Here is a 25,696-nt window from a genome sequence, read left to right as displayed (position 1 = left end):
TACAGATGCACAATCGAGAGCATTCTGTCGGGCTGTATCACCGCCTGGTACGGCAACTGCTCCACCCACAACCGTAAGGCTTTCCAGAGGGTAGTGAGGTCTGCACAACGCATCACCGGGGGGGGCAAACTACCTGCCCTCCAGGACACCTACACCACCCGATGTCACAGGAAGGCCATAAAGATCATCAAGGACAACAACCACCCGAGCCACTTCCTGTTCACCCCGCTATCATCCAGAAGGCGAGCTCAGTACAGGTGCATCAGAGCAGGGACCGAGAGACTGAAAAATAGCTTCTATCTCAAGGCCATCAGACTGTTAAACAGCCACCACTAACATTGAGTGGCTGCTGCCAACATACTGACTCAACTCCAGCCACTTTAATAATGGAAAAATGTATGTAAAAAATGTATCACTAGCCACTTTAAACAATGCCACTTAATATAATGTTTAATATATCTATATTTATATAATTTAATATAATGTTTACATCTTCTGCATCTTGCCATCTTTCTGTAATACATGTATCACTAGCCACTTTAAACAATGCCACTTATATATGTTTACATACCCGGCAGGGTAGCCTAGTGGTTAGAGCGTTGGACTAGTAACTGGAAGTAACTGGAAGTTCAAACCCCCGAGCTGACAGTTCTGCCGTTCTGTCGTTCTGCCCCAGGCAGTTGACCTGCTCAGGGTCGTCATTGAAAATAAGAATTGGTTCTTAACTGACTTGCCTAGTTAAATAAAGAAAAAAATATATGTACTGTGCGCGATACATCTTGCCAATGCCGTTCTGTACCATCACTCATTCATATAGCTTTATGTACATATTCTTCATCCCTTTACACTTGTGTAGTTGTTGGTAGTTGTTGTGAAATTGTTAGATTAGACTACTTGTTGGTTATTACTGCATTGTCGGCACTAGAAGCATTTCGCTACACTCGCATTAACATCTGCTAACGATGTGTATGTGACAAATACAATTTGATTTGAAATCATTGCTGAGAATAATGAAAATGACTGCAGTTTCTACTGGTCATTGTTTTCAGGCTGGTTGTATTGGTGCTAGCTAGGTACCAAGCTAAAGCTAGCTACCCCAGAAGTTGCAGTCGAACAAATGATGCTTTATTACCAACGCGGTATTGTAAACACATCGTCCGTGGCTGGTGTTTGCTTTTTTTGTACAGCTTTTTTTTTGACACGCAAAGACCCAAATGGTGTTCCATAGTATGTATGTCGTGAAGCTAATAGCAGTGATGCTATTACTGTGTAACTCCGGTAGGGAAACATCTGAAAAATAATAAACTTTTTTGTGTGTATCAGTGCTCGACCAGTCGGCGAAAACCAGCATCACCCACGACAGAGAACGGTTGAATGTCAAGGGTAATGAATTCCATTATATTGGCTTTAATGGATTTGACTTTGAGTTGTCTCGCTGAAATGTTCTTACTCTTTCAAATGACTGCTTGATCCACACAGCAGACATTGTAGGCTAGGGTAGGAATGCTGTGTTGTATAATTTTACCTGGTGACATTACGTCATGTAACGTTATATAAATCGGTTTTGCACATTGCCGTTAAACTAGACATTGGCTGATACTGGCATTTTTAGATAATATCGGCCGATACCTATATATGGTGCATCCCATAACCTTTTAACATGGAAATAGAACAGCTATCTTTCAGCCTACAGTAGCAGCCAATGTGTGGTGTTCATTGTAGGCCTACATTCCATGAGACTTTTGGGGGGGGAAACACGCAGGGCTTGATATTAACCTGTTTATCCACTTGTCCTTCAGACAAGGCGTCGACTGAAAATGATGTGGTTGATGCAAGAAACCACTTTACAAATAAAATGCATTATTATTTCCATACTATTGTTAGACAATCAGACAAATTATGCTACCCTCTGGCTATAGGCTAATGCAACACTGCCCCTTTTGATCAAAAAAAAAACTATTTTCTTGACTTGCTTTTCAAATATGTCTACAAATGTACTCTTTGTGCTCTTGTAGGAATCAATCACTCCCCTATTGCTGACTACAAATGATCTATAACCGGGCTAATAACTCACTAACTAGCAAAGAATATGAACAAAATGTGCACACATGGCTACATGCAGCTCTTGCTTTGTTCTCAAAACAAGCGCATCTACTGACGACCACAGCTGTAAAAAGTCTATTTCAAACTAAATTGCACAGATCTATTTGCATATAGGCCTACTGCAGCTCTGATTGGTTATGCCGCACCGGTCTGTGTAGAGTACGGGCTGAGTCCTGGGCAATACAATCCTACTCTGATGCGTTCTCGCTACAACAAAATCTTTTGCATAGTTTTGCTATGTTGCATCGAAAGTGGCTAATATTGTATTGATTCGATCACAATTGCCACAGAAAAGGGGAAAAAGTTGATAGTGTTAACTAACTGGGGAAACTAGGAAGTTGAGTTAAATTGTATCTTGTGCTTCTCTCCATGGACTGTTATTTCTTCTGCACTCTGCTTGCAGCAGTCTCGGCGCTACTGCGAGCTCACCCGCAGTTTAGAAGGAACATTGCCACAAACTCAAGGTCATGTTGGTTATTGTCTGCTTGGCTCATCATTCAAGCAAGCCAAGTAAAATTATTTGAAATAGGGTGATAACTGTCTAGTAGCTGCAGGTTTCCAATTTGACCCAGTTTATTCAAATTCATTTTCAGACCACCAATGCTCCACATAAAATTATGATCTTAATAAAAAATATAGCTAACTTTTGTGTGCAGTCTATTCAGAATACTGCTTATTACGTTTGCTATTCCAAACACTTAACTCCATAAAGCCAATCTGAAAAATACCAGAGAATACAAGTGTCAACCTCGCAAGTTTTATCATCTCTATTTGTAGACCAAACGGCAGGAAAATAACAATACCATTAAAACATGCGGTGCTTGACCCCCTATTATTAAATGTGTTGTCAACGGAAGAATCGCAGGTTAATACAATTACTTTCAGGCGTTTAATGCGACTGCCTGGAAACCGGTGTGACTGAGAAAATGAGGGTCCTTTTTCCTGGCTCATTTTTCACTCAATTCAATATGGCTGTGCTGCGTGTATGGTTTGGTTGTAACCGATGACAACGCATTGCATCGGCCAGCAGCCTAATTCATTGCAAAGCGTGTCTCCTTGTATGATTTAATCGGGCTGAGATATTTGGCTCTCTACCAGGTTTAGTAAAAATGCTGTCCGGGGGGATTAAAAGCCGTTAAGCATAAGGTAGGAAGAGAAGAGATTGTTCGTCGTGGTGCTTGGATTTTAAAGCAACACCCAGTTTGCAGTGTTGCATTGTAGCGACATTGTTTCTCGTCCAGCTCTTTTAGAACCCATTGCAATTTTGTAGCGGTAAATGTTGCGCTGTCAGATTCTTAATGCGAAGCACAAGAGTCCTCCTGTTGAATGATGGTGTGTGGGTGGGTGGACGGGAGATGTATGGGGGCGTTCAGTCACCGCTCTCATTGTACTGTGCCGCTCCTGGATGGAATTAATGAATGAACCAAGTGAAAAGGGATTGCGCTTGAATAGGATATTCCAACGGGCCTTGCTTTTCAAAGTGACTGCAGACTCTGCATGAATTGGAAAAAGAATGCGTGAATGGCAGTCATAAGCATACACATTTTTATCTATTGTCTATTTTGTTAGCAGACCTCATTTCATACATCAAGTTCATTTTTTACAGAAGCATGATTACATTCTAATAGAGCAAGCAATTTAGCGCAAAACAAACACCTAATATTTCATCAATGAGGCTTGTTCTCTTGTGGAAGTAAATGCTAAAAAAGCAAATGTGCAGATGAGGGATTCCCGCCTTATTTGGTGATATGGAGTAGTTGCACCAGATATTGCAGCTCTTCTTGTCTCTGCATGGAGCACCCTGTTATGCAGGTCATTATTTTTGGGACAGGACACTACCATATTGCTTGTACATCCTATCCCCATATTGCATTTTTTTTTTTCTTCTGAATACCTTTTTGCCATGAACTAGAACCCCCCCCCCCCCCCCCCCCCTCCCCCCCAATCCTCTTGTCTCATTAACCTTTCATCTTGTCATCACTCATTTTCATTCTCTCCATAGGGAGGTGAATGAGGCTGCCATGGCTAAGCCTAAGAAGGCTCCTGAGAGCAGTGAGGAGGTAAGGCTACTGAGGAACACTGGGATTTCATGACTCTGAAAAGAGGGCTCAGACTGTCGCTGGCCAACGAGTGAGGAGGCATCACTCCAGTTGTCAGCCATCAAAATGAACCATATCAGTGAGGAATTGGAGATGAGGTGTTTGTTTTTGGTCATAGTTTTAGGTGGTACTATTGAGCGTACCTCTCGTTTTCTTTTTGCTTAAATCCCCCTGTCCTGTGTGTGTGTGTGTGTGTATGTATGTATGTATGTTTTTATGTATGTATTTTTTTTATGTATATATGTATTTTTTTATGTATGTATGTACGTACGTACGTACACACACACACACACTGCTCAAAAAAATAAAGGGAACACTAAAATAACACATCCTAAATCTGAATGAATGAAATATTCTTATTAAATATTTTTTTCTTTACATAGTTGAATGTGCTGACAACAAAATCACACAAATTATCAATGGAAATCAAATTTATCAACCCATGGAGGTCTGGATTTGGAGTCGCACTCAAAATTAAAGTGGAAAACCACACTACAGGCTGATCCAACTTTGCTGTAATGTCCTTAAAACAAGTCAAAATGAGGCTCAGTAGTGTGTTTGGCCTCCACGTGCCTGTATGACCTCCCTACAACGCCTGGGCATGCTCCTGATGAGGTGGCGGATGGTCTCCTGAGGGATCTCCTCCTTGGACTAAAGCATCCACCAACTCCTGGACAGTCTGTGGTGCAATGTGGCGTTGGTGGATGGAGCGAGACATGATGTCCCAGATGTGCTCAATTGGATTCAGGTCTGGGGAACGGGCGGGCCAGTCCAAAGCATCAATGCCTTCCTCTTGCAGGAACTGCTGACACACTCCAGCCACATGAGATCTAGCATTGTCTTGCATTAGGAGGAACCCAGGGCCAACCGCACCAGCACATGGTCTCACAAGGGGTCTGAGGATCTCATCTCGGTACCTAATGGCAGTCAGGCTACCTCTGGCGAGCACAGAGGGCTGTGCGGCCCCTCAAACAAATGCCACCCCACACCATGACTGACCCACCGCCAAACCGGTCATGCTGGAGGATGTTGCAGGCAGCAGAACATTCTCCACGGCGTCTCCAGACTGTCACGTCTGTCACATGTGCTCAGTGTGAACCTGCTTTCATCTGTGAAGAGCACAGGGCGCCAGTGGCGAATTTGCCAATCTTGGTGTTCTCTGGCAAATGCCAAACGTCCTGCACGGTGTTGGGCTGTAAGCACAACCCCCACCTGTGGACGTCGGGCCCTCATACCACCTTCATGGATTCTGTTTCTGACCGTTTGAGCAGACACATGCACATTTGTGGCCTGCTGGAGGTCATTTTGCAGGGTTCTGGCAGTGCTCCTCCTTGCACAAAGGCGGCGGTAGCGGTCTTGCTGCTGGGTTGTTGCCCTCCTACCGCCGCCTCCACGTCTCCTGATGTACTGGCCTGTCTGCTCTTGACACTATGCTGACAGACACAGCAAACCTTGCCACTGCTCGCATTGATGTGCCATCCTGGATGAGCTGCACTACCTGAGCCACTTGTGTGGGCTGTAGACTCCGTCTCATGCTACCACTAGAGTGAAAGCACCGCCAGCATTCAAAAGTGACCAAAACATCAGCCAGGAAGCATAGGAACTGAGAAGTGGTCTGTGGTCCCCACCTGCAAAACCACTCCTTTATTGGGGGTGTCTTGCTAATTGCCTATAATTTCTACCTGTTTTTCTATTCCATTTGCACAACAGCATCTGAAATGTATTGTCAATCAGTGTTGCTTCCTAATTTGAGCTATATATATATATATATATATATATATATATATATATATATATATATATATATATATACACACACACACACACACACACACACACACACACACACACACACACACACACACACACACACATATCTCATCACTTAGCATTTTTCATGACCTAAAAGCACTTAATTGCCTATAATGGGACTGGGGGATTTAAGCAAAAAGAAAATGAGATATTGTTATATGTGTGTTTTTATATATATATATATATATATTACACACATATATAATTGTGCAAGTTCTTCCACTTAAAAAGATGAGAGGCCTGTAATTAGGTACACTTCAACTATGACAGACAAAATGAGGGGGAAAAAATCCAGAAAATCACATTGTAGGATTTTTTATTAATTTATTTGCAAATTATGGTGGAAAACTTTTGTTATTGACCGGCTAGGCCACTCCAGGACCTTGAAATGCTTCTTACGAAGCCACTCCTTCGTTGCCCGGGCGGTGTGTTCGGGATCATTGTCATGCTGAAAGACCCAGCCACGTTTCATCTTCAATGCCCTTGCTGATGGAAGGAGGTTTTCACTCAAAATCTCACGATACATGGCCCCATTCATTCTTTCCTTTACACGGATCAGTCGTCCTGGTCCCTTTGCAGAAAAACAGCCCCAAAGCATGATGTTTCCACCCCCATGCTTCACAGTAAGTATGGTGTTCTTTGGATGCAACTCAGCATTCTTTGTCCTCCAAACACGACGAGTTGAGTTTTGACCAAAAAGTTATATTTTGGTTTCATCTGACCATATGACATTCTCCCAATCTTCTTCTGGATCATCCAAATGCTCTCTAGCAAACTTCAGACGGGCCTGGACATGTACTGGCTTAAGCAGGGGGACACGTCTGGCACTGCAGGATTTGAGTCCCTGGCAGCGTAGTGTGTTACTGATGGTAGGCTTTGTTACTTTGGTCCCAGCTCTCTGCAGGTCATTCACTAGGTCCCCCCGTGTGGTTCTGGGATTTTTGCTCACCGTTCTTGTGATCATTTTGACCCCACGGGGTGAGATCTTGCGTGGAGCCCCAGATCGAGGGAGATTATCAGTGGTCTTGTATGTCTTCCATTTCCTAATAATTGCTCCCACAGTTGATTTCTTCAAACCAAGCTGCTTACCTATTGCAGATTCAGTCTTCCCAGCCTGGTGCAGGTCTACAATTTTGTTTCTGGTGTCCTTTGACAGCTCTTTGGTCTTGGCCATAGTGGAGTTTGGAGTGTGACTGTTTGAGGTTGTGGACAGGTGTATTTTATACTGATAACAAGTTCAAACAGGTGCCATTAATACAGGTAACGAGTGGAGGAAAGAGGAGCCTCTTAAAGAAGAAGTTACAGGTCTGTGAGAGCCAGAAATCTTGCTTGTTTATAGGTGACCAAATACTTATTTTCCACCATAATTTGCAAATAAATTTATTAAAAATCCTACAATGTGATTTTCTGGATTTTTTTTTCTCATTTTGTCTTGTCATAGTTGAAGTGTACCTATGATGAAAATTACAGGCCTCTCATCTTTTTAAGTGGGAGAACTTGCACAATTGGTGGCTGACTAAATACTTTTTTGCTCCACTGTATGTATGTATGTATGTATGTATGTATGTATGTATGTATGTATGTATGTATGTATGTATGTATATATATCTAAATGAAAGTTAAGTGTTTTTTTTGTAGTGTTAAGATACTCATTCAGTGACATTGCCCCCTCTTTAAAAAAACAAACATTTTTTTAAAGAGGTTTAATTAGCAAGGTGTTTATTTTGTTATTTTTTTTACTTAGCTCTGTATTTTTCTTAACCTTTGCTGATGCTCTCTCAGACAGAACCAGCAGGGGATATGCTCTTACTGTGGCTGATGTTTAAAACCCCATTGATTGCTTTGTTATAAAGGTGCTCATGCCTCTTCCATTGCCCATAATGGTACCTGCATACTACTTCTGCCACTACTGCTGCACCTGTTCCAATGTCCCCAAGAGCCCTGGGTATACCACAGATAGGCCCCCGAGTGCACTGCAGTGGGACAGCTGTGGCAACAAAAACCACGTTGCCCCGGAGATGGCACTGCAGTGGGACAGCTGTGGCAACAAAAGCCACGTTGCCGCGGAAATGGCGCTTGATTGGACTAATGGGCTGAGGATTTGGGATGACTGATCTCGTCTGTCTGTCACCAACACCTGGCTCAACTGGTTCATACACACCTGTATGGCCACATACAATCTCACCACACAGAGGGGTCAGAGTGGAGATGAAGAGGCAGACACTCAATAGACTGTTTCAAACCCTTCAACGACAGGCCTGTAGATGTCTTCTCATGGGGTCACTTCAGTACATTTTTCTTCTCACCATCTACACCTGAATGTTTTGCTCAATGGACAGTTTAACTGGTCGATATTTGTTCTGGACTAAGTGGTTTCTCTGAGAAAGGACATTTTGGGATTTTGTTCTCCAACTGTTCAGAATGGGATCCAAATTAATCTCTCACGAGGACAACTTGGGGCCTCTCTTCATGGCTGTTTTTCAAAGACATGATCTTGGACATTTGTTAACTTTCTCAATGGTCTTCAGCATTTCTTTGGACTCACAACCAAATGTCTAGTTGTTGGTTGAAAAAGGGACTTGCCAATTTGATCCCTTTTTCTGCTGCTACCTGTCACTCAACACTGTCTCCTGATGCCCCGGAGGAAGAGGGTGTCTGCTTACGCCCCTTCTAGTGTTTGGAGTGACTCTTGTTAATTATTGATTATCCTTGTCCCATCTCCATTGAACCTCAGTTGGACAGTCACAACAGAAAGGCACGACAAAGATCTGAAAGGACTGATATCTGACCTCTTAAGGACTGGACTCAAACCTTTTCAAAAGCCACTCAAGCCCCGCCACCACTGAACTACAGAGCCCATGCTGCCTGCCAACCAGCTGTCAGATTTCCACCCAAACTTGACAACCTCCTTTGATTGGACCCTTGTTGCCTACATACAGTACATGCAGTCAAGATTGGGCCATATCCATCCCAGTAAGCATCAGGTGTCAGTGGTACCAGGGAATAAGTAGTCATTTTCTCAATGTTATTATTTACCAAAAAACTATATTTAGAAAATGCATAGTTTGTTGACTCCCTCCTCTTACCCTAAAATGGGGGAATTGATTCTGACATAATTGTCAAATCCAAATGGATTCATTTACATATTTATTGCTACTGCAGTTTGAAATGAAAAATGGTTATAAACCACCCAATATTTCATAGTCTTGTTTTATGACTCAGTAATCCTGGCAGCCTCTTGGTTTACCAGCTACACCATTCCGATGTTCTATTGCAACGAAATTAATTTAAACTGCAGTATTGTCATCAGGCTACTATGTCTTTCTGTGTGTGTGAGACTTCGGCTCCCCTAACACCATTCTACACCAATAATAAACACATTTGGGGCTTCAGTCATTATCTTAAAGTCATACGCACTGTTTTGAGACCAAGCATATATATAAACTACAGTGTGCCATTGAGAGACATATATAGTGAGTCTATATGACTCTGGTGCTAATCATAGTCTGGCTATGTTGAGGTGGAAAGTGACCTGCAGTCTCATCTAGTTTCTCTTCCCTTATTCACCCACCCACTTTCTCTTGTCCTGTCTTCCCTTCAATCTGTCCATGCACCTCTTCATCTCTACCTCTCACCTTTTCCCCTCTCTACTTTGGGGTGTGTTTATTTCTTTTTGTTTCAGCGTGTGACACCAAAAGCATTCACAGCCCGTAGGATCTCCCTTAGCAGTGAGTATACCTCCCTCTAAACGCTCATGCCTGTTTTGTTTTTTTCAGCCCAGTAGGTAGTCTTGGGTTTTTGTTTAGTTTGCATATGTGTGAGTGAGCGCCAGTTATAAATGTGTGTGTGTGTGTGCTTGCGATTGTGCGTTTGGCCATGGTTAAATTCCCCTATGTCTTCCAGGCAGCAAGGCCTCTCCAGGTGCTGTCACTGCAGAGGGCGAAACAGAGTCTGGGGCTGGGAGGAAGAGGCGATGGGGATCCAGCACTGCAGTCACAACCAAGAAATCATCCATGAGCATCACCACAGACTCTCTGAAGGTATAGCATCAGTACACTGCAAAAAATACTCTTGTACATATTACTTATCTAAAACACCTCAGAATGAATACTATCAAACTTTTTACTATCAGAGTCTTGATGCTTCTTTCTCCCACCCCTAATCTGTTGATTCTGTTTTTCCCCAGTCTCTGATCCCAGACATCAGACTGTGTCCAGGCCAGGAGATGGTGGTGGATCTGCACCCAGGGGAGGATCACCTCTCTGGGGTGGAGGAGGAGGGCAGGGAGCGGGGTGAGCAGGACCTCAAGATCAGACGCACAGTCACACAGGTCAGAGTTCAACTTTAACTTCACCTGGTCTGTGGACTGTACATTTTATCTAGTTTCAAGTTGTAGGAATGTATTACTGGAAATTGGTTTTTCTGCACTCATTAATAAAGATGCATTCAGTAGGATTTACTATAACAGCTAACATCCTTTATTAATCCAAAGCTATTAGCATTTGTGAATGTCATATTAAAACGTGTGTGCCGCCTCTTCCCCACCCACCTGTAATGTAGGTGGTCCCGTCAGTGACCCAGGAGAATGGACAGAAGGAGTCCAAGAGGAGTGAACACGAGGAGGAAGACCGAGAGGATGGAAGGGAGGTTAAAGGAGACAGAGAGGAGAAGATGGATGGCTCATTCCAGAGAGACTCCATGGAGACACAATGTCCCTCTCCCCCCAGCCATGACATGGAGATGAAAACAGGTGATAGATTGATCCAAAATTGAAGATGAACTTAATTTTCTTATCAGATCAAAACCTCTAACCCTGGGCTAGATTCTACCCTTTGATACAGTGCCTTGCGAAAGTATTCGGCCCCCTTGAACTTTGCGACCTTTTGCCACATTTCAGGCTTCAAACATAAAGATATAAAACTTTATTTTTTTGTGAAGAATCAACAACAAGTGGGACACAATCATGAAGTGGAACGACATTTATTGGATATTTCAAACTTTTTTAACAAATCAAAAACTGAAAAATTGGGTGTGCAAAATTATTCAGCCCCTTTACTTTCAGTGCAGCAAACTCTCTCCAGAAGTTCAGTGAGGATCTCTGAATGATCCAATGTTGACCTAAATGACTAATGATGATAAATACAATCCACCTGTGTGTAATCAAGTCTCCGTATAAATGCACCTGCACTGTGATAATCTCAGAGGTCCGTTAAAAGCGCAGAGAGCATCATGAAGAACAAGGAACACACCAGGCAGGTCCGAGATACTGTTGTGAAGAAGTTTTAAAGCCGGATTTGGATACAAAAATATTTCCCAAGCTTTAAACATCCCAAGGAGCACTGTGCAAGCGATAATATTGAAATGGAAGGAGTATCAGACCACTGCAAATCTACCAAGACCTGGCCGTCCCTCTAAACTTTCAGCTCATACAAGGAGAAGACTGATCAGAGATGCAGCCAAGAGGCCCATGATCACTCTGGATGAACTGCAGAGATCTACAGCTGAGGTGGGAGACTCTGTCCATAGGACAACAATCAGTCGTATATTGCACAAATCTGGCCTTTATGGAAGAGTAGCAAGAAGAAAGCCATTTCTTAAAGATATCCATAAAAAGTGTTGTTTAAAGTTTGCCACAAGCCACCTGGGAGACACACCAAACATGTGGAAGAAGGTGCTCTGGTCAGATGAAACCAAAATTGAACTTTTTGGCAACAATGCAAAACGTTATGTTTGGCGTAAAAGCAACACAGCTGAACACACCATCCCCACTGTCAAACATGGTGGTGGCAGCATCATGGTTTGGGCCTGCTTTTCTTCAGCAGGGACAGGGAAGATGGTTAAAATTGATGGGAAGATGGATGGAGCCAAATACAGGACCATTCTGGAAGAAAACCTGATGGAGTCTGCAAAAGACCTGAGACTGGGACGGAGATTTGTCTTCCAACAAGACAATGATCCAAAACATAAAGCAAAATCTACAATGGAATGGTTCAAAAATAAACATATCCAGGTGTTAGAATAGCCAAGTCAAAGTCCAGACCTGAATCCAATCGAGAATCTGTGGAAAGAACTGAAAACTGCTGTTCACAAATGCTCTCCATCCAACCTCACTGAGCTCGAGCTGTTTTGCAAGGAGGAATGGGAAAAAATGTCAGTCTCTCGATGTGCAAAACTGATAGAGACATACCCCAAGCGACTTACAGCTGTAATCGCAGCAAAAGGTGGCGCTACAAACTATTAACTTAAGGGGGCCGAATAATTTTGCACGCCCAATTTTTCAGTTTTTGATTTGTTAAAAAAGTTTGAAATATCCAATAAATGTTGTTCCACTTAATGATTGTGTCCCACTTGTTGTTGATTCTTCACAAAAAAATACAGTTTTATATCTTTATGTTTGAAGCCTGAAATGTGGCAAAAGGTCGCAAAGTTCAAGGGGGCCGAATACTTTCGCAAGGCACTGTATGTTGAGTGAGGTCAGGTTGATGTATCTCTATCTTTTCCTCTCCTCAGTGACCCCCAGTGACACATTGATCCGTCGCTCCATCAGCCAGCAGAAGTCTGGCGTGTCCATCACCATAGTTGACCCTGTCCGCACGGCCAAGCAGCCCTCTCCTCCACGAGGCAAAGTGTCCAACATCGTCCACGTGTCCAACCTGGTTCGTCCGTTCACCCTGAGCCAGCTGAAGGAGCTGCTCGGTAGGACCGGCACCGTGCACGAGGACGGTTTCTGGATCGACAAGATCAAATCTCACTGCTACGTCACAGTACGTCTGTCTGTTAGCCATCATCCTGAATCCAGGGCTGTGTCTCAACCGATATCCTACTCTCCGTATAGTACACTTCTTGTTATCATCCGTCGGAGGCTGTGGTCAAAGCTAGTGCATTTGACTATAGGGGGGACGAGGGTGTCATTTGAGGTGCAGCCCAGAACATCACCTACATCTCCCTATTCTTTCTTATCTAAGGCAAGCCACACTGTTCCTCATGGATGTCCTGTCTTGCTCTCCTTTTTCTTCCAGTACTCCAGTGCAGAGGAGTCAATTGCCACTCGTGCAGCCCTGCATGGGGTGAAATGGCCTCAAAGCAACCCCAAGTTCCTCAATTTGGACTTCATTCAGCAGGAGGAGGTAAGACTATCTGCGTTCTCGTGGTTTTGCCCTACCTGATGATGGATATCGTTCCCATATCGTTATGGTAACGCTCCCCTTCCTCTGTAGCTGGATTTCCACAGAGGCCTGCCTCCCCCTGAGAGGGCTGGGGAGGGTGAACGGGGGGCTGCGGCGGTGCCTGGTCGGGTGGCGGCCCTGCCCCCTCTCCTGCCCAAACGGGAACAGTGGGCGGAGCGAGAGCGTGAGATGGAGCACAGGGAGAGGACCCGGGCTGAGAGGGAGTGGGACAGGGACAAGGTCCGGGACTTTGGTCCAGAAAAACCTGGAGAGGAAGCGGTCCCCAGACGATCCCGCTCCAGAGAGAGGAAACGCAAGGAGAGGAAGATGGACAAGAAAGGTGACGAGTTGGTGATGGAAAAATGGGTGTTTCGATCTGTGCCCTGTTGTGTCAACTGTATGTTTACTCTTTGTGTTTCTTCAGAGAAAGCTGCAGATGAACCTCCTGTCAAACTGCTGGATGAACTGTTCAAGAAAACCAAAGCAGCCCCTTGTATATACTGGCTCCCCCTCACAGAAGAGCAGGTCAGTTATACACACAACACAACTATCTGAACAAGATTATAGATTCATTTGTGATTGATATAGGGTCTACATGTCCTTCCTTACATTTGTTGAAAGTATTGATTTAAATTGTTCACAGTGCACATCTCTGACGTTCTCCCATGTTCTGTCTCTTTGTGGCCAGTTTTCACAGAAGGAGACAGCTCGACAAGAGCGGATGAAGGAGAGAGAGAAGAGGAGGAAGGAGCAGCAAGAGGAGGTGGAGAAGAAAAGGGAGGAAGATCGCAAAGAAAGGATGAAAGCCGCGAGTGCCGCATTTGGAGAAAGAGGCGAGGGGGAGCGGTACAGAGAGCGAGAGAGAGATGGGGGAAGAGATGGAGAGAGTGACAAACACAGAGAAGACTGTTACCGCAGACCTGGGGGCAGCAGTACAGGGGGGGGCAGACGCTCCCGCAGCCACAGTGACCCCCCACATCATGACAGACGACGCTAGAGGGAATTGGTGTGGCTGGAACTGTCTTAAAATAACCCCCTCCATTTCCCCTCACTACATTTACTTTGTTACAATATAAGACCCTACAGTAGACCAACAGATGTTGTCACTATCTGTCACTTTTTTTAAACACACACCGACACAGATAGGGACCATGGTTTAGCAATGTTTTCCCCCAGGCTGCTATCTGTCTTGCTCCATTATGAAAGTTTAGATTTTATTTCATTTTGCCTGACTGTTTTCTTTTTTTGTTTTATTATATTCTTGTGAGATTGACAGTAAGGCAACCCCCCCCCCCCCCCCCCCCCCCCCCCCCATATGTAAGTGCTTTACGTTGAGTTCTATGCATACACACACACTGGTTTTTGGCCTTCACCAGTTGTATGTGTGTGTGTTCCACGACTGGTTTCTGTGGGGTGCTTCATCATTGCTGCATGTTGTCCCAGTCCACTGTGCTCAGCCTTGTGTCCTAGGGAGGACTGACGTGGTTGTGCAGTGTTCTGTCCCCTCTGTCTTTGTTTAGTTTGAGGGATGAGACTATTATCTGCAAGATAGTAGAAATGACATGCTCCTCTGGTCTGTGTTTTCATCTTCTAAATGCTTCTTTCTGCTCATCCAATAGTTCTCCCTGTACGGTCAACGCAGGCTGGAGAAGGGGTGCATATTAAAACTCCACACAAATGGTTTTAGTAGGTTTTTAAATCATTATTAAAGCTTTTCTTTTTTGTTTACTCCTGTGAATGTACAAATAAAATAAGTTTGAAAAAGCTTTTGCGCTTGTTTTCTGCAAGAGCGAACTTCTGTCAGTTGGAGATGCCCATAATTATTCAGATCATTGTAGCAAAACAAAGAGCTAAATGGATAATTTTTAAAAATTCTTTCACACTTTTCATGTTCCGGAAATTAACTTCTTCATTTCTTTATCCTCTATTACTATGAAGCTGAAAATGGCATATCCCTTAAAACCAATGCCGGTCAACAAAAAAAAAGTTGCAGTAATATTGGAGATCCACAAGGTGTCAGTGATGGACAACAGGCATTTGTACGAAGTGCTTAGGGCCATGAAGTAGATGAAGATAAGTCATTAATAGGAAAGATGAATGGAAAGGTTTTCTGACATACGATTTGGTGGATGGCATTTAAAAACATTTTTTTTACTGAAAGCAAATGGCTCTAAAAAGACTGTCATGAGGAATATGTGATGGTTAGAATAGCTTTTCCCCATATGGCTTTGTCAAGCCAATAAAATACATACATTTTGCTCTGCAGTGCTGTCAGTTTTTATTTTTGTATTTTACCCCCAATTTTGTGATATCCGATTACGGTCTTGTCTCAATGCTGCAACTGCCCAATGGGCTCGGGATAGGTGAAGGTCGAGTCACGTGTCCTCCGATACATGACCTGCCAAACCACCTCATTTGTTTGTGTATCTACCACTAAATACAGTTTTAAGTTAATTGAGAGACTACAATGGAAACTTAACATGTTACAATTTTTAACAACCTCACGCCTTACACACAATTCCCTACATCTCACTTTTGTCTTTCCCACCCTTCCTCTCTTTCATTAGTATTTTGTGCCCTCTTCCTCTGGCCAATCCCCTGCTACTTCTCTCAGGCCTTGACGTTCTTCCTGCCGAGCTCAGCAGAGCTCCTCTGTAATTACAGCTCTCTGGTCGCTGGGCTGAACATTTTTGTGCCCTGATGCAACTCTGTGTGCAGGACGGCTCAACTGAACTGGGTCGACCCTCCTGGCTTTGTTAACCCCGGCCCAGCCGGCACACTCCTGCCAGCCTGTGAGCAGCTCACTCCATGGAAAAACCCACTTTAGAAATGAGACAATTGTGTTTGACACATCTTTCAATTAAGTTCTTATCTAGCAGGATAGTGTTTTACTTGATTAACAACAGCCATGTGTGCTCATTTATGTGTCAGACCAAGTGAAGACCGAAGGATGAGATGAGAGCCTGTTCCTACAATTATGTGTGTTTGGGAGTAACAATAGAGAAAGGTTTGAGGTTAATTAAAGGTAGAGCAATGTGTTGACAGTGTGGGTGGCTGTACGGCAGGGATCATTAACTAGATTCAGCCACGAGCAGATGGTCAGCGGTCCAGAACATAATTACAAATCATTTGTAAACGGCAAATTGGCCGCAAGAAGCCCAGACAGATGTGTTTGACTAAAACATAATTTCAAACCTTGTGTACATTTGTATACGATCACGTTTCTATTATGTGTGGGAATACTTGGGAACAGATTTCTGAGCTGATCTCCTAGTGTTTTTAGTATATTATGTCCAACAATAAAAATGTGTTTTTATTTGTTTTTGTCAGAAAACTTGGGGTGCCAAATAAAACCACGGTTTTGGCCCGTGGGCTGCCAGTTGGGGAACCCTGGTGTACAGCATGGAGGGTGTGGGGTTTGTAGATGTTCTGTGGGCCCGGAGTCTGTTGCGATGGTGTATGAGACAATAGTTGCAGTGGGGCCGGGAGAGTTTGGCAAACCTCTCTGTAGAAAGAGAGACTGAAGTGGACAAGGTCCAAGGTCCGCTGGCCAAGTAGGCTAAGTGCTCTACAGGACACAGCGCAAGGCGGCCTCGAGGAGGACAAGGATACTTGGCTATTTTCGCCCTCTGGGTTGCCAATAGTCCGACTCAATTTAGTTTCCCGAACACAGCAACTTTCTGGTGTGGGAAGATGGAGCTGAAATGCATGGCTATCTGGTTGTAGCTAGGTCTAACAGAACCTGTCCCCACCTCTGTCAAGAGTATACTCATCCGTACAGGCCTCTCCAGCCCTCCCTGGAAACTGAGCTGAGCCAGGCCAATCCATGCTAATGACTGGGCAATGAAAACATGGTTTAGGCCCACATGGTTCTTTGTGTCCAGATTCCAGACCAGCGCTCACTGTAACATAACATTGACCTGTAGGACAATGCAGAGATAAGGTGCAGACAACTTGAAAGAGTGATATCTGGGTAATCGGAAACAGCATGAGGTTAAAGACGTCTCTCTGCCCTCTCATGTGGTCTAGACTAACATTGTGTGCATTTTTTGCTGCCAGATTACAAGTGCCAGTAGTCCAGACCAGGCCCAGATTAAAGCAGGGGGGTTTCCTAACGGATGTGACTGAGTCATAGCGTGGGTGGCTGGGGTTTGGGAGAGGAGGGATGGAGGGAGAGTCTGATTCAGCAGCTCTTGCTGGGAAGTCTCATTCTTGCATAGTTTGAGAAACGGTGCTATATGAAAAGAAAAAAAGCATGAGTGTTCAACTTCCTACCACTTGTATTATTTTCACACAATACCTTGTTTGACTAAAAATAACTAACACCACACCATAGTCAAAGTGCAGACAGACGGTATAACTTACATAGCATAGCACATTAATGCAGTCACTTCAAACATACCGTGATAGCTGTGTGCAGATTCATCACTGGTGGGAGAGCGACATACTGTACCACAAAGGAAAACAAAAAAATGACTAGAAATGAAACAGTTGGTAAGGAGATATGAAGTTATTGAATTGGAGAAAAAGAGGAATATTAGCACATCTGCAAGAACACACACATGCAGTCACACACACACGTTTGTTTTTCTATCCTTGTGGGGACCTAAAATTGATTTCCATTCAAAATTCTGTTTTCCCTAACACCTAAACCGTAACCCCTAAACCTAACCCCTTAACTCCTAACCCGTAACCCTAATTCTAACCCTAAACCCTAAGCCTAAAATTGCCTTTTCCCCCACAAGGGAGAATTTTGTACCGGATTTCCGGTACCCTCAAGGATAGTAATACAAGCCACATGCACACACATTTGTTGTCTCCACTTGTCCGTATTTTCCTTGTTTTACTATCCGTGTGAAGACTTCTGGTACCCACAAGGATAGTTTAACACACACACACACACACACACACACACACACACACACTATAGACCTATAAGTGAGGAAATTGTCTTTCCAGTGAAACTAATAAAATATGTAATAGAAGACTGTGCATATTAGACATACCATCTTTCTTTCCACCCTTTCTCTTTTCCATTGAGTCCAGCAACACACAAATATGCACACAGAGCAAATACCATACAAACAAGTGTAGGTGTCTTTGTTTCTGTGTACACGCGTATTTGTGTCAGTGTGCCATTTTGAATGAACATGTGTGGTGTTGAGTATAGATAATGACACATTTTATTTTGTGTATTTAGAGCTTGTGCAGGATGTGGCATGGCTGTTTGAAAATGAAGTCATGTGTAGCCTAAATATTCACTCGCTACACCAGGCCTTTACCCTGTGTGGGTACTGGAATACACTGAATACATGCAATGATTGGGGGTACTGGAGGAGAGGTTTGGGGAAAACTGCACAAGTACAGTAAATTCAATTTGTGTTATTACCAGGGCGTGTACTCTGAGCATGCGCTGATCAACTGGCAAATGTCTTCACTGACATTTTCAACCTGTCCCTGGCCGAGTCTGTAATACCTACATGTTTCAAGCAGACCACCATAGTGTACTTGGTTCCCTCCTGCACTCCCTGTTCACCCACGACTGCGTGGCCAAGCACGACTCCAACACCATCATTAAGTTTGTCGATGACACAACGGTGGTAGGCCTAATCACCAACAACAATAAGACAATCTATAGGGAGGAGGTCAGAGACCTAGAAGTGTGGTCCAAGGACAACAACTTCTCCCTCAACGTGAACAGGCCCCTATTCTCATCAACGGGGCTATAGTGGAGCAGGTTGAGACCTTCAAGTTCCCTCGTGTTCACATCACTAACAAACTATCATGTTCCAATGACACCAAGACAGTTGTGAAGCACGACAACGACTATTCCCCCTCAGGAGACTGAAAAGATATTTGGCATGGGTCCTCAGATCCTCAAAAAGTTATACAGCTGCACCATTGAGAGCATGGTTGCATCATCGCCTGGTATGGCAACTGCTCAGCCTCTGACCCCAAGGCACTACAGAGGGCAGTGCGTAAGGCCCAGTACATCCCTGGGGCCAAGCTTCTTGACATCCGTGACCTCTATAACAAGCGGTGTCAGTAGAAGGCCCTAAAAATTGCCAAAGACTCCAGCCACCCTAGGCATAGACTGTTCTCTCTGCTACTGCACAGGAAGTGGTACCAGAGTGCCAACTCTAGGTCCAAAAGGCTTCTTAACAGCTTCTACCCCCAAGCCTAAGACTGCTGATCAGCTAATCAAATGGCCACGCAGACTATTTACATTGAACCCCCCTTTTTTTACGCTGCTGATACTCACTGTTTATTATCTATTATCTATGCATAGTCACTTTACTCCTACCCACATGTACATAGTAACCCAATTACCTCGACTAACCTGTACCCCCGCACATTGACTCAGTACGGGTACCCCCTGAATATAGCCTAGTTATTGTTATTTTATTGTTGCTCGTTTATTTTTTACTTTAGTTTATCAGTATATATTTTTCTTTTCTCTTATTTTTCTTAAAACTCATTGTTGGTTAAGGGCTTGTAAGTAAGCATTTCACGGTAATGTCTACACCCGTTGTATTCGGCGCATGTGATGCATACAATTTGATTTGACTTAATTTGAAAACCTCAGAGGCTCATGGTTCTCACCCCCCTTCTATAGACTTAAACAGTAATTATCACAACTTCTAGATGACGTCCTCCAACCTATCAGAGCTCGGACATGTTGTCCACCCAATCAAAGGATCAGAGAATGAATCCAGGATTCCGCTCCCAAGGACTGTGGGCTCTCGTTCTCCATGGCCGTGAGTAAGACATTTAAGCTTGTTAACCCTCGCAAGGCTGCCGGCCCAGACGGCATCCCAAGCCCTGTCTTCAGACCATGCGCAGACCTGCTGGCTGGAGTGTTTACGGACATATTCAATCTCTTCCTATCCCAGTCTGCTGTCCCCACTTGCTTCAAGATGTCCACAAACTCAATGACTATCGCCCTGCAGCACTCACGTCTGTCATCATGAAGTGCCTTTAGAGGCTAGTTAAGGATTTTTAAAAATTTAACTAGCAAAGTCAGTTAAGAACAAATTCTTATTTACAATGACGGCCTATACCGGCCAAACCCGGATGATGCTGGGCCAATTGTTTGCCACCCTATGGGACTCCCAATCACGGGCGGTTGTGATACAGTCTGGATTCAAACCAGGATGTCTGTAGTGATGCCTCAAGCACTGAGATGCAGTGCCTTAGACAGCTGCACCACTTGGGAGACCAAAATCATATCACCTCCTCTTTACCTAACACCCTAGACTCACTTCAATTTGCATACTGCCCCAATAGATCCACAGCCGATGCAATTGACATCACACTGCACACTGCTCTATCCCACCTGGACAAGAGGAATATCTATGTAGGAATGCTGTTCATTGACTATACCACAGCCTTCAACTCCATAGTACCCTCCAAGGTCATCATTAACCTCAGACTGGGTCTGAACCCCACCCTGTGCAACTGGGTCCTGGACTACCCGATGGGCCGCCCCCAGGTGATGAAGGTAGGAAACAACACCTTCACCTTCTGTACTCCCTGTTCATCCATGACTGCATGGCAACGCATGGCAATGCAGGCTTCCAGCACAATCATCAAGTTTGCAGACGACACAGCAGTAGTAGGCCTGATTACCAACAATGACGAGACAGCTTAATGTTAAGACAACTAAGGAGCTGATCGTTGACTTCAAGAAACAGCAGAGGGAGCATGCCCCTATGCATATCAACGGGACAGCAGTGGAGAAGGTGGAAAGCTTCAAGTTCCTCGGCATACACATCACTGAAAATCTGAAATGGTCCACCCACACAGACAGTGTGGTGAAGAAGGTGCAACAGCGCCTCTTCAACCTCAGGAGGCTGAAGAAATGTGGCTTGGCCCCTAAGACCCTCACAAACTTTTACAGATGCACAATTGAGAGCATCCTGTCGGGCTGTATCACCGCCTGGTATGACAACTGCAACCGCAACGCTATCCAGAGGGTGGAGTGGTCAGCCCAACGCATCACCAGTAACACACTGCCTGCCCTCCAGGACACCTAAAGCACCCGATGTCACAGGAAGGCTAAAAAGATCCTCAAGGACATCTACCACGCGAGCCACGGCCTGTTCGCACCGCTAACATCCAGAAGGCGAGGTCAGTACAGGTGCATCAAAGCTGGGACCAAGAGACTGAAAAAGAGCTTCTATCTCAAGGCCACCAAGACTGTTAAATAGCATTCACTAGCCGGCTACCACCCGGTTACTAAACCCTACACATTACAGGCTGCTGCCCTATGTACATAGACATGGAACCACTGGTCACATTAATAATGGAACATTAGTCACTTAAATAATGTGTACATACTGCTTTACTCATTTCATGTGAATATACTGTATTCTATTCTACTGTATTTTAGTCATTGCCACGACGACATTGCTTGTCCTAATATTTATACATTTCTTAATTCCATTCTTTTACTTTTAGATTTGTGTGTATTGTTGTGAATTGTTAGATACTACTGCACTGTTGGAGCTAGGAACACAAGCATTTTGCTACACCTGCAATAACATATGCTAAATATGTGTGTGTGACCAACTTGAAACTTGGGAATGTTTACTGGTTGCTCAGGAGGTAAAGGGAAAGTCAGATGTGTGTAATACATTTGACTAGTTATGGAAAAAAATTGGAGATCAAGAAAAATAAGGTAAGGAGCAAGTGCTGCGTGCGTATGATGTGTGCCAAACAAGTATTATTATCATTCTAAATATAATTTTTCTGACAATTTGTAACAGTGTAAACAACACTAAATAAATTATAAATAATACCAGAGAGGCTGTTCTAACAAAAAAATAAGTGTAAAGCCTTTATTACAGCAAAGCAAAGCTTAAAAACAGCAGAATTTGTAAAATGATTTACTTGACATTTTGTTGCAGGCTTGGTGCTCACAGAATCAGTAGACTATTAAACAAAGACTCAAATATGCAACCCAAGCAGGATTGGTCTTATTTCTGCAGATATATTGATGATTTACAAAGCCAGGCACACTTAAAGTTAGACTATTGATTATAGACCTAAGTGGGGGTTTCCTCTCTCCTAAGGCTTGGGCTGTTTTCTCATCTACTCGTTCTGCTGCAGCCTCCGCCGCATTGTTCTCAACACCGATATGCTGGTTAACTTTGCTATCATGCACATAGCAACATGATCTAGGAAAAGGTGTCAATTCAACAGCGCACTAATGTGTGTCTGACCCACGGACAGCAACCACTATCTATTTTTTAAATATTATATATATTTTGCTACTGCTCGATGAAAGAACTCTCGGTTGAACAACAGTCTATCAACCAAACAATCGACCAGTCAACTAAATGGGGTCAGCCCTAATTAATTTATTGCCACCGGGGCCCACCGGTGTAAATGCTAAACTGCTTGCTGACTGTACACTGTACTGCATGATTGTAGCAGGTTTACTAATGCGTTAGTTCTAGTAGCTATGTTGATTATTAGCTATTATGGTGACAACGATGTAGGCTGTGTGTAGAGGTTAGTGGTTATGATATAAAGGTTTGGCTTAGAAATGTTTTTTTGCCTGGTCACAGACAGCTGATGTGTTGTGCACTGAAGTCCACTAGCAAAGGGAAAAGGTGTATGAGGAGGAGAGCACGTAGATTCGAGAAGGAATTTTTTCAATGAGCAAATGATCATGCTGTTTGTATGTGGCTGCTATGAAAGTGAACTGTGCTTGCGTATGATCTGGGGTGTATTCATTCTGCCAAAAAACATTTCTTAAACAGAAGCAAACAGACCGAAACGGGGATAAACATACCTGAATTTGTCCAATAGAAACTCTTGTTTGCAACTGTTGGACTAATGATTACACTCTAGATCAGCTAGATGCAGGCAAGAGAGTGCAAGGCAGTATTGAATGTGTCACTGTCTGTCACCTAATTTTCCTCTGGACCTGTGCACCTACGTTGTATACTTTCATTCATAAGATAGGATGTAGAAACCTCATGATGGGTGTAGGCAAAATTTGAGTATCATGTAGTATCCTAAACCTATCGATGTTACATTGAGCTGGGTGAATGGAATATGAATGACATACGAATTAAACGTCACTGACCGCCACTGTTTTACAGCAATGGTCATGAGTAGGACCTTCAATTTTCAGCCTGGACTCAGGGATAAACATAACATAGTAAATGAAAATCCGGGACACTCAAATTATTACATTTTACGTTTGGTAAGGTATGTATTAATTTGTGGATGTCTATCCATTTGCATAATATGTTATGAATTACATTTTGGTTGATATTTTTTGATACAATTTGTATGAAACTGTATTTTACAAATTATAATTTGTTGTGGCTAATGTTAGCTAGGTGGCTAACGTTAGCTAGACTAGGGGTTAAGGTTAGGTTTAAAGTTATGGTTAGGAGTTAGGTTAAAGGGTTAGGGGAAGGGTTAGCTAAGTAGTTGCAAAGTTGCTAATTAGCTAAAATCAATCAATCAAATGTATTTATAAAGCCCTTTTTACATCAGCAGATGTCACAAAGTGCTAAAGTTGTCAATGATGAGATTAGAGCATGCAACCTTTGGGTTGCTAGACATTTGTGTTATACGCCCCCCAACCCCCCAACCAACCACCCTCCTTTTGTTTTTGCCTTAAGTAATCTTCTGTCTTATGTAACCTTACCAAACATAACATATCATACAAATTTGAGTGTCCCGGATTTTCATTTACTATGTTATGTCTAGTTTATGAGACCATCCTGTTCTTCCTGACCAATTGACCTGACCAAAACAACTTTAGTTCGTGCTTATAGTCTTGGGGCCAGAGTTTTGCCTCTTCAAGTCATGTGGTCAGCAAAGATTCTAGGTCCTATTCATCATGGGTTGCCTGGCCAGACAGTGATGTCATTCTGTGGCAGACAGACGGTGACTTCCTCATCACCAAGGCCCATTCATTAGCAGGTCTGCGGCACTGCAACTAAAACAGCCCCAGGAAGTCTCTCCTGGAGAGATAGAGAGACTGGGGAAATATAGGGAAAGCAAAAGAAAGAGAGAGCAGGGACATTGTCTGGGGCGCATATAATGTAGCTAGGTGTTGGACTGCAAGAAATGTAGGCCCCATAGAGAGGGGAAGAGAGATGGATGGATAAGAGTGCAAGATTAAGAAAATAGTGGGTTTTCTTCTGTTCATCTATTTGGAAAGAGAAATGAGAGCTGGATGATGAAAGAGGGGCTGGGAAAGGAGGAGGTTATTGAGCGGAGTGGTCTTTGTTAGGGCTTGTGAAAAAAGTTAGTAATTTAGCCAAAAGGGAAGAAACTGTTTCCAATTACACAGAGAGAGAGGAAAGAGAGAGAGAGGGGAAGAAGGAGAGGGAGGGAGGGAGAGAGATAGAAAGGGATTTGTGGGGAGGAATATGCTGAGGTTGTTTTTCATACTGAAGAATCAGCTGGGAAAAGAGTAAGTGCACACACACACACACACACACACACACACACACACACACACACACACACACACACACACACACACACACACACACACACACACACACACACACACACACACACACACAAATCCCCACAAACACACGTCTGACAAGTTCACAAGGCATGGAGGTAGACTCGTACACATAAAACATGTACTGTGCATTTACAGTGATATACTCAGCACACAATGGAAATACCCCCTCCAACCGCCATCCTGTTGGCCTGCTGTGTGTCTGGCAGTTCAGATGCAGTTGGAATTCCAGATGTTGTTAATGGAATTCTTCTCCATCTCTGGCTTCCAAATGTGATTCAACACTCCCTCTCTCTTCCCATCCCAACCAAGTGAGCCTCATGACTCTCTCCCCAGTTCAAAACTCAACTCCACAACACACTGTCTCCAGCAGATGGAAAGGCTGGTCGACCTAAATCATTTTAACACAATAGGAAAATACACTACCTCATCAACGTAATTGCCCAAACGTCATGCTTTAATCATAACATTGAATATGTTAACTAAAGTGATTTCCTCTCTCTCTCTTATGCACAAATCAGTTTTTTGTCAAAGGCTCATTAGCTGTTAGGAGACGCCTTAGCCAGTTGCTTCATGATTTGATTGCTTGCTCTATTGGCTCATATAACACACACACACACACACACAGACACACACACACACACACACACACACACACACACACACACCACACACACACACACACACACACACACACACACACACACACACACACACACACACACACACACACACACACACACACACACACACACACACACACACACACACACACACACACACACACACACACACACACACACACACACACACACACACACACACACCCTCCCTCCCTATAGCCGAGATATGTTTTCGTGCCATGAACGCCATAGGGTTTACACAATCCTCTTCATTCCTAGTTTCATTTAATCCTTAGACATAGTCTATGTTTTCCGACCCAGTTTCAGGCCTGCCAGTTGCCAAGCACCAGTAAGAGAGTGGAGCTTTTGGGGAGTAAGAACCCTGGAGGT

General features: G+C 43.7%; 1 protein-coding gene across 10 annotated transcripts in view; it reads left to right on the top strand.

Annotated features, from left to right (window-relative positions):
• acin1a (apoptotic chromatin condensation inducer 1a) overlaps nt 1–14,944 on the top strand; it is a 28,079-nt gene extending 13,135 nt beyond the window's left edge. For 2 of the 10 annotated variants that reach the window (XM_090182645.1, XM_036986239.2), the window contains exons 8-18: nt 1,324–1,383; nt 4,106–4,163; nt 9,697–9,742; nt 9,918–10,054; nt 10,201–10,344; nt 10,575–10,764; nt 12,525–12,778; nt 13,034–13,141; nt 13,232–13,520; nt 13,605–13,705; nt 13,869–14,944. In XM_090182645.1, the coding sequence (XP_090038771.1) occupies nt 1,324–1,383; nt 4,106–4,163; nt 9,697–9,742; nt 9,918–10,054; nt 10,201–10,344; nt 10,575–10,764; nt 12,525–12,778; nt 13,034–13,141; nt 13,232–13,520; nt 13,605–13,705; nt 13,869–14,177 (1,696 nt within the window). In that variant the 3' untranslated portion in view covers nt 14,178–14,944. Of the gene's footprint in view, nt 1–1,323; nt 1,384–3,049; nt 3,250–4,105; nt 4,164–7,796; nt 9,407–9,696; nt 9,743–9,917; nt 10,055–10,200; nt 10,345–10,574; nt 10,765–12,524; nt 12,779–13,033; nt 13,142–13,231; nt 13,521–13,604; nt 13,706–13,868 lie in introns of those variants that run through there. The other 8 variants (XM_090182650.1, XR_016482625.1, XM_036986242.2 and 5 more) reach the window with 8 other exon arrangements.
• Nucleotides 14,945–25,696: the final 10,752 nt, after the last annotated feature.

Source organism: Oncorhynchus mykiss, chromosome 8, assembly GCF_057628025.1.
Source record: "Oncorhynchus mykiss isolate SJ-2025 chromosome 8, ASM5762802v1, whole genome shotgun sequence".
In the NCBI taxonomy this organism is placed as follows: Eukaryota; Metazoa; Chordata; class Actinopteri; order Salmoniformes; family Salmonidae; genus Oncorhynchus; species Oncorhynchus mykiss.
This window is presented reverse-complemented; position numbering and strand designations above follow the sequence as displayed.